Genomic DNA, 9,196 nt, shown 5'->3' with positions numbered 1-9,196 from the left:
TGATGTTTCATTGATTTAGCGTTTCAACTGGTGACACAAGTCAGTCTTGGGATCATTTTGTTCTGCTTGGTTTGATGTTTCTAGCTGTACAACATGCTCAAAGTTACACTCTCAAAGATCTCCGATTCGTTACATTCGGCGGTGCCTGTGATGATAAACGGTTAATCGAAGATATGTCCAATCAGTGTCGCCTGCGTGATGTTAACCAGTTGGTAGTTGAATAGCGAGCATAGACTGTATATTGAAGTGGATGTTGCGAGAAATGGGTTTGACGTCAGGTGACGTGGCAGCGTTTGTGGTGAAACAAAGAAAATTGCTTTGAAAATAGCCAGACAGTTAACCTAGCCTATCTGGTCTGCTCGCTGGGTACCTGTTAAAAAAAAAAGGTTGTGAAACAATACGTGTAGAAATGTTCAAATAATATTCTCACTCTGAGCTCCATTTCCTCTCTGTGCTGGTTTATATTAATGCTGACGAGGCTCTTTGACACTTTTCTGTTTTCTGACTAACAGCAGAAATACAGCACATTTTCTGGGGCCTGTGAAATGGGAACTTTCCCACCTCCAAGCTGCCTGGACGCACAATCAGTTTGGTTGTTTACTCTGTTGTCTGAAGTCAGACATTACTGATCATAAAGGGTTAAAAAAAAATGACAATAAAATGACACTTTAAATAGGTAAGAATAGCCAAGTTAGATTTGCTGGAATGTAAATATATTTTTGAACAAGTGCCAAGAATTTCCAAGAGTACAGTATGTACGGTTAGTCAACAAATTCCTTTAAATAGTAATTCTATGAAACACATATGTAATTAAGACATAACCAATAACTGCAGTGGTTGAGGCTTTTTAGGAACAAAGAATAAATGTTACAAAACAGGTGCCTAAAAGATGCATCTTGCACATCCAACATGGATCTCGACTATTGGTAAACCAGACAGGTTTTTAAACTGGACTAAAGGAAAACAATGCCTCTGTATGACATCACTTGACTTCAAGTCGTGCCGGTTTTACTGGTGCTCTTTGAGGAATTCCTTCATGAAGTCAGCGAGGGCCTCAGCGTCCTCCACTGTTAAAGCGTTGTAGAGGGATGCACGAATTCCTCCAACTGACCTGCAGGGGGAGACAAACTGTCATGTTTGAGGTCTACAAATAGAGAAAAATAAACTATAAATGCATGCTGTTCATGACTAACTTTACATGTGAAGACAATTCAGGGCCCTGTTTTCTCTCCAGTACCCGTGAAATATGGCGATAAAGTTGGTATTAATGGAACAACATGAGGTACGCGTTTGGCAAACTAACCTGTGTCCTTTCAGTGATATCATCCCACGTTTGGACGCAGCGTCCAGAAACTTCTTTTCCAAGGCCTCATCTCCCTCCTTCCTCCCCACACGAAATGGTACATTCATGCGGCTTCGAGAAGCCATATCTACAGGGCACCTGGACAGGTAGACAAGTGATTTGTTAGATGAAGGTAAATTGTATGGGTTTTTTTCTTTTAATTTCATGAAAGAGAGCTCTTACTTTGAAAACAAATTGCTGGAGGTGTCAGGAAAGTAAAAGCATGTTTTCAAAACAAATGCCAAAGTAGCAAGTTAAATCTGTTGAGGTGTAACGCTGACAGAGCTTCACATTTTGTCAACTTAAAGACAGAGACGGGTAACTCATGAGTGGAGTATAACTAATAATCCATCATCGGCATGAGCTTTAAATTTGTGGTCCAATATCGCTGGAAGATTATATAAATTCTGCTATGATACCATATTCGGGTATGTCTTTATTTTGTTGTTTCTCTGCTTACTTTATACTTCATTTTGTTGAACCGTCAGAACAACAATTAGATCACTATTGAGCCATGATGTTGTAAAGTATTTCATGCTGTAGAGGTGGACTGAAGCCTCAATTCATTCCCTGTTGTCACACTGAAGTTTCAAAGTTTTGATACTTACACATAGAAACCGTTAGAGGCGTTGATGATGTCATAAATTATGGAAGACTTCTGCTCGTTGAGCGTCTCCATGGCAGCGCTGCCGCCGTTATTTTTAATCCACTCCAGAACCAGACTCATGATGTAGATGCTGGACCGACACAAGGACGACACAGATTAACAGTCACACGCAAAGTGGTTAAAAACGACTGTAAGCACTTTGTTTACGCTTCTCCTATACGAAATATCGGATTGGTTCGACAGTTTGGAAAATAGGCTTATTTGCTTTCTTGAAGAGATTTATGCCAGAAATGTTGTTTGACAGGGTACAGGTACTGCAACCTTATCTTCATCCTGAGGTCGCCAGGCAACCAGTGGAGACAGAATTTAATTACCAACCAGACAAGACAGTAAAGTCCACAACATGTGGTTTAGCACTTCAGTTTGTGTAATCAACAACTAATGTGTTAATCTGTGAGCTGCAGAGGTGCGGTCAATATTTGAACTTCTATTTCCAGTCTTTATACTGAGTGAATAAGCTGCTTGGCAAGAACGCAAGTAAGTGCACTTTTCAAAATGCTGAACTGCTCCTTCAAAAGTTATCTGGTGAAAAATGCAGCAAATAATTGTAGGACACACAGAAATCAGTCAAAAGTTCAGCATGTTTTTGTTTTTAATTGCCACACATGCACATTTGGCTTGTGTATTTTACTTGGCAGGCAAAAACATTGATAGCTATTCAGCTGTAAGAAATAATGAAGCTCAAAAGCAGTGGCGAGTCTGTACCTGAAACACGGCGGTGTGTTGTAGAGGGAGTTCATGTCAGCCTGCACTTTGTAGTCCAGGACGACGGGACACTCCTTCAGACCATGACCCAACAAGTCCTCCCGGACGATGACCACAGTTACCCCGGCACAACCCACGTTCTTCTGAGCCCCGGCGAAAATGAGCCCAAACTACACAGTGCGAGAAGACACGGTAGATCACCGCTATGTCCATAACCACACTGTTGACTTGATGGGTTGAATTTGGCTCAAGGAGAATCACAGGAGGACCTTTTTATTACTGTTTGATGATCTTAGCATGCTGCTATGCAGGCATTATATAAACAGCCGTACAGGTATTTGATAGAACACGTGTTAGCATGCAAACAAAATCATTTGTCCTATTCTTGTTTTGCTTTGTGTAATTTGTAGTTTGGCTTTCTTGAAGAAATTGTATTTACTTGATTCCTGTTGTTCTGGGTTTTGTACCCTCATGGTTGAAATGCACTTATTGTAAGTCGCTTTGGATAAAAGCGTCAGCTTTACATTAATGTAATGTAATTTCTGTTCTATGTATTTAATCGTGCATTGTTATTATTTTTAACATCAGTATTTCCCTATGTCTTTGGACTTTTCCAGGGGTGATGTTGTTGCCCATTAAATTTACCTTATAGTTAAAAGGATAATAGATATTTTCTCAAAATGTCGATACGACCTTTATATATATATATATTCTATATATTCTTCTTCCAACCCACCTTCGACACGTCCACTGGTCTCGACAGGAAGTTAGAGGACATGTCGCTGACAAGGACCACCCCGTTTGTTTCAGGTGTGAAGTTGTATTCCACCCCGTGGACCGTCTCGTTGCAGCAGTAATACACGTAGGACGCTGAGGGGTTCAGGGTCAAGCTGCTGGGGTCGGGGGTTTCTGGAGGGAGCAAAAGCACAGCAAAGTTAAAATAAATCTAATACCAACATGCTCACAGCGGCAATGGTAACATTAATAGCATAGATATTGGTACCAAATATCAATCCATCAAACAGTGCAAGAGGAAATGCTGGGGGATCACCACAGACAGACAGACCGATTGATCGATCGATCGATAGATTGATAGATAGATAGATAGTTACTTTATTAATCCACAAGGGGACTTTTTTTTTTTTTTTGCTACAGCAGCAGCAACCTGATACAGGAAAGCAATAAAATAACAGAAAAAATATTAAATATAAAAATGCACAGTATATACAATAAATAGAATAAAATAGAATAATTAAATTTCATTAAAACTAACTAAACAATAGTGTAAAGTTTTTTTTATATTTTGTTATTTAAACAAACAAGAAAAACAGACAACGGTGTTATTGTTGTGTGATGAATTTTGCCAGAGGTGAGTTATTGTACAAAGGCAGAGGAATTCATCCTCCAGGGACCTTGAATGCCTTTACAACATTTTTATGCTGATTGCTCAAACAATATTTAAAATATTTAAACCTGTACCACTGAGCCACGTTGCTAAAACTGTGCATATGGTCTCACATTAATTTGGCTTTATTATCTCCCTGAATTTATACCTCCTGCCCTACAGTGTAACATAATTATGATTGGACCAAGTACAAATAATTTTTCTTGTGCCCCTCCCCTCACCCCAAATGTGCCACATACATTTCACAAATGACAGAGAGAGAGAGAGAGAGAGAGGTCATTGGACAAACTAAAATGCATTTCCCAGCATGCCTTCTCCCTTTGTAAATTCTGAGAATAAAGCAACCAAATAAAATAGGTCTAATAAAACATGCAGTTTTGGAACATTTCAGTAAAGACAAATAATGATGCATAAACTGGGAAATAACTCAAAGCCCTATGTGCATAAGGTGGGAAGGTGGTATATATAACTATCACTATTAAAAATATATTTCTTAAGTTAATAACGGATGGACTCTTTGATGATTGAAACAGTCTGCACACAAAAGCCCACTACAAAGCTCAATAACTTCTGAGCCCCCAGGTTGCCTCAAACCAAACTCTCTGCTTCTTTTAAAATCCTGTCCTCTAAACCAAACCTTGTAAAAACATGCCTTAAAGGGACAACTGAAAATGAAGACAACTTGCAAGACCTTTTTCTTGAAGGATTTTGTTTCCACTGGCCAGAGTGACCACAGATGGCAAAAAAAAAAAAAAAAAAACAGACATGTAAGCTGACCGTGTCTGTAGAGGACAGGCGTCGCAGGTTAACTGCTTTTTGACTGTTTTTTTGTTTTTTTTTTCTGGTGATATCAGACTGTAAAGATAGTTCTTTAAGATGAAGCAGAGGGCAAACAAAAGGACCAACGCATTTCGATTCTGATGTGGTGTTAGATATTTATCTTTTCATCCATAAGGGTTCAGTTAAACAAACTTCCTTTGAATATTAGAATAAACAACAGCCCCAGTAAAAACCCCAATCAGACACAACCATGCGGAAAAGACTGCTCGCATACCAGAGTCTTTCACTGGTGCCCGGCTCTATTGTTTATTACGCAACAGCCCGGATGCACAGCCAGGTTCTGCACAGGGACGGTCCTGAATGACAACGACCAGCTCATAAGAGCTGAAACAACATTTGAATGTAATGAGAACAATTTAATTGAACCTTAAAGCAAAGAAAAGGAAAAATTAAAAATTCTTCATGTCATCAAAGAAACTACTTGAGTTACAAAACCTTGGTGGTGGCAGGTATTTGTTTTCTTTTAGTTAGAACAGCTCTAAGTCCATTATTATTCTGCCTCTGTATTCACACAAGTAGCACTCAGACATTTCCCCGTCCACACACACACACACACACACACTTACTCGTGTAACCATCCAGCTTTGGGTGGGCAACATTGACTTTCCCGTATTTCTCTGCTTCTTTTGCCGCTTTTGCCGACCACGTGCCGGTCACCAGGTAGTCGGCACACCGGTCCTCTTTCAGGCCAATCAGGTTGAGCGGAACAGCGCTGAACTGCCCAGACCCTCCGCCCTGCAGGAACAATACCTTGTAGTTGTCTGGGATATTTCTGTGAAGACAAACACCGTGTTAATCATTATAAAGTTATAATATCGACACAGCACACCTGCAGCTCACAGATCAACACGTTAGTTGTTGATTACACAAACTGAAGTGCTAAACCGCGTGTTTCATGGTTGTAAAATGTTGGAAAAATTACTCAGAGGCTTGGTTCATTACATTACATTTCATTTAGCTGATGCTTTTATCCAAAGCGACTTACAACATACCGATGGTACACCATCGGGAGCAATTTAGGGTTCAGTGTCTTGCTCAAGGACACTTAGGCATGTGGGCAGGGGGATCTGGGGAGGTGCATGTTTGTGGAGGTTGGGAGGAGGCCGGAGCACCCGGAGGGGGCCCATGCGGGCACGGGGAGGGCATGCAGGCTCCGCACGGGGGGGCCCAGGACCGGATTCGAACCTGGAACCTTTTTTGCTTTTGGGCGGCACGGTGGTGCAGTGGTTAGCATTGTCAAACACATCGGACATTTATTCTTGCAAGAAGGAGCAAATACGTGCCAACCTCAAAGAGAGGTGTCCAGCATTGCTCCCCCCCAGCAGTGCTCTCCGTCACTCCTCCGTAGGGCAGCGTTTATACAGTGTGACAAACAGTTGACAGTCACCCCCATTCCCTTTGTATCTGCTTTAATACTGGTAATACTGAGTTGGTTGCAGGTCACAAGATAAGGACACAAGGGAGTCGTCCATTAGATGCAGAAAGTAAAACAAAAAGGAATCACTTGCAAATAAGAGAGAAAACAGAAGAAACTTTTCAGAGCCACTATGCAAACGAGAGGAAGAGACAAATATTTTTTTCCATCATAAAAAAAACACATCTAAACACAATGTGAATATAATCACATTTAAATTTCGCCTTTAGCTTGCTGTGTTCTTTCTGATTAATTATGGTATTTTTTTATATGTTTAGGTTATTTGAATCTTTTTGTTTAAAAAAACCCAAATGCGATAGATTCATAATATTGGATTTTTTTTTAACGATATCTGATATGCTGATATTTTCCAGCCCTTTTGGCCAATTGCTGATCTATGCTCATATTTTGTGTCCGCCTAATTGCAGAGAATATCAAGTCTCTCCGGCAGTTGAATTAACATAATGTTGTGCCTACTCCTTTTGTGAAGGCCCACTGACACATAATGACAAAAAATTACAATGCATTTCAAAATGTACACTCTCACAGGGCAAAATACTGCTTCAACTAAGGTTCTGTAAAACTTTCCATATTTATTTTCTTTTAAAGAAAACTGTAAATGTCATCCTACTGAAACAGTCTGGGATTATGGTCCAACTGTGACCGTCGCCGTTTGTTTCAGACACATATTGTTGCGGCCTCTTTCTTGATCGATGCAAGGAATGCCATGTCAGCAGAAATGTTCAGTTGGCCTTGATTACATTATAAAGCCTTTATTGGCTAATTAACACGCAGGTTTAGAAGTGTTACGATGGTGCAGCGGTACAGTCGGACTGAAGAAAGAGGAACAAACATCACTTACAACAACTCTCGCAGGAGACTCTCTGTTTTGTTGATGACTTTGCTGAAGTCTGATGATCGGTGACTCATCTCTGGTTTGAGCAGAATTAAAAATATTAGAATTTAATCTCGTGGTTATTGACATTCACTCATCTTGGATTATATTTGCAACATTTAGCACAGACACACCTATAACATAGACTCTGGAGAGTGAGGGAGCAGCGATCAGCCATGACAGCAGATACCACTCTTCTCAATATGAATCTAAACAGAGTGCCTTTAACTTGTATTGTAAACACACACCGTCTACGAAATGTGAAATATAGCTACAGTCATATATGCAGTAAACAACAAATATTTGTTTCTGTTCAGTTAAAAGAAATGTTCACAACTTTTCAGATCAACACTGAAACAGGTTTCCTCTCTGTAATCATTTCTGAACTCTTTCTTAGTCCGTCTGGGGGACGTCACCTGAAGACATCTACGCACCCATCATGGTGAATAATGCAGTTTAGTGTCGCACAAACTTAAATGTGACCCGTCTGCAGTTCTACTCACCGAGAACGCTGATACCGACGCCGTTGTAGTTGACGAGCTCCTTCTGTGCTTGAAGCAGCACCTGAAACACATCGCATATAAAGTATCGCTTCAAAAAGCACCAACGCTGTAAAAAACTATGATGGTTTGACAGGGTTTGTTTTTTTGGACTGCAACACTAAGTCAGATGTCAATGAAACCTTAGAAGCAAACCAGAGGAGCTGATGTGTTTGGTGTTTTTCAGTGAGAGAAGACGTGACGATACATCAGGTCTGTCAGGGGCGTTTAGATTTAAATGTATTGTTCCTCTTTATTCACCTTATACAGATTTGTAGAGCAGCAATTATTAATTACTGTCATGATTGATTCATCTGAAGATTTATTTTCATAACTGATCATTTGGTCCATAAAACATGAGAAAATTCTACATTTATATTGTACATTATCTCATTTATATATTTTCTATCCTACATTCAAATCATATAAGATGACGTAAAACAGAAAACTCTCACATTTTAGAAGCCCAAATCAGTATTTGTTTGTATTTCTGCCTGAAAAAGTACTTACACACGAATAAATAATGATTGATTGTTGAGCAATAATTAATAAATGGATTAATTTAGAGTAAGGAGATCCACTGTGGCCTATTGTGGAGCTAAGGGACATTTAGTTAATGGGGCACAAAGTGACAAAAAAATTCACCTTTAGGAAAAAAATATTTTAGTTTGTTTGTTTTTTTTGTTGATCATCAAACGGTGAATTCTTCAGACCTCATTAGGTTTATTGAAATCTACAAAACTACAACACGGAAGTATAAACCACCACTCGGGGTAGACTTTCTACCCTCACAGAAGCACGTGTGTAAAACTGGAAAAGTGAGATCTGTGATTTCTTGCTGAACAGGCAGTTTTTCTGCCATCTAGAGGTGTTATCTGCTGCTGCCAGCGCAGCACAAAGGAGCAAGTTTCCACATGATTATATGAGGCTGATGCAACTCAACGCAGTTTTCATCCTGCTGGAGCTGCTGACTAAGGCTCTAAAACACCGATGTCCGCCACTGTGAGGGGAAACCCGGCCAGTATATTCACAGTAGAGGTGTTACTGTTGTTTTACACTTAACAGCAACTATTAAACAGCATAAAGTGTCAATCGGAAGTGTGCATCTGCACAAACAAAACAAAAAAACGATCACAGAAAATCAAAACCTCTTCTTAAGTGTCATCTCGCTTCGATGCAGTTTACGATTATCTTGTATTTGTCAGACACGCAAAATGGAGATCGCAACTTACGGACTGGGGGAGTTTTGCAGGACCAGCTCCGAAGTTGATGGTTTGTTTGCTCTCCATGGTGCAGAAGGATCTTGTTGTCTTCGTCTGAATCGGCGGTGTTTTCTACACCCTGCCAACGCGGCTGTGCTTTTGTGCTCTCCTCCTACACTCCTCTGCG

At 40.1% G+C, this 9,196-nt stretch overlaps 1 protein-coding gene across 1 annotated transcript; it reads right to left on the bottom strand.

The window, feature by feature from the left end:
* Positions 1–673: 673 nt before the first annotated feature.
* Positions 674–9,196, bottom strand: psat1 (phosphoserine aminotransferase 1). The gene is made up of 9 exons (XM_069707899.1): positions 9,040–9,196; positions 7,772–7,832; positions 7,236–7,305; positions 5,526–5,731; positions 3,451–3,623; positions 2,715–2,884; positions 1,951–2,079; positions 1,304–1,441; positions 674–1,111 (listed from the first exon to the last, which is right to left on the bottom strand). The coding sequence occupies exons 1-9, from the start codon at positions 9,094–9,096 to the stop codon at positions 1,009–1,011; spliced, it is 1,107 nt and encodes a 368-aa protein (XP_069564000.1). The 5' UTR covers positions 9,097–9,196; the 3' UTR covers positions 674–1,008.

The sequence above is a fragment of the Brachyistius frenatus genome, unplaced genomic scaffold (assembly GCF_029030835.1).
Source record: "Brachyistius frenatus isolate BFR_SWC_R1_liver_20210118 unplaced genomic scaffold, ASM2903083v1 Contig_72, whole genome shotgun sequence".
NCBI classification, from domain to species: Eukaryota; Metazoa; Chordata; class Actinopteri; family Embiotocidae; genus Brachyistius; species Brachyistius frenatus.
The sequence above is the reverse complement of the archived record's forward strand: the minus strand, read 5'-3'. Positions and strand labels throughout refer to the sequence as shown.

Excerpts from the sequence above, each read along its gene's own strand:
- psat1 (XM_069707899.1), bottom strand. The coding sequence starts at position 9,096 with ATGGAGAGCAAACAAACCATCAACTTCGGAGCTGGTCCTGCAAAACTC. Across the intron at positions 5,732-7,235 it reads AGTCTCCTGCGAGAGTTGTT|AAATATCCCAGACAACTACA; the intron begins GTAAGTGATGTT and ends TTGTCTTCACAG. Across the intron at positions 2,885-3,450 it reads GACCAGTGGACGTGTCGAAG|TTTGGGCTCATTTTCGCCGG; the intron begins GTGGGTTGGAAG and ends CGCACTGTGTAG.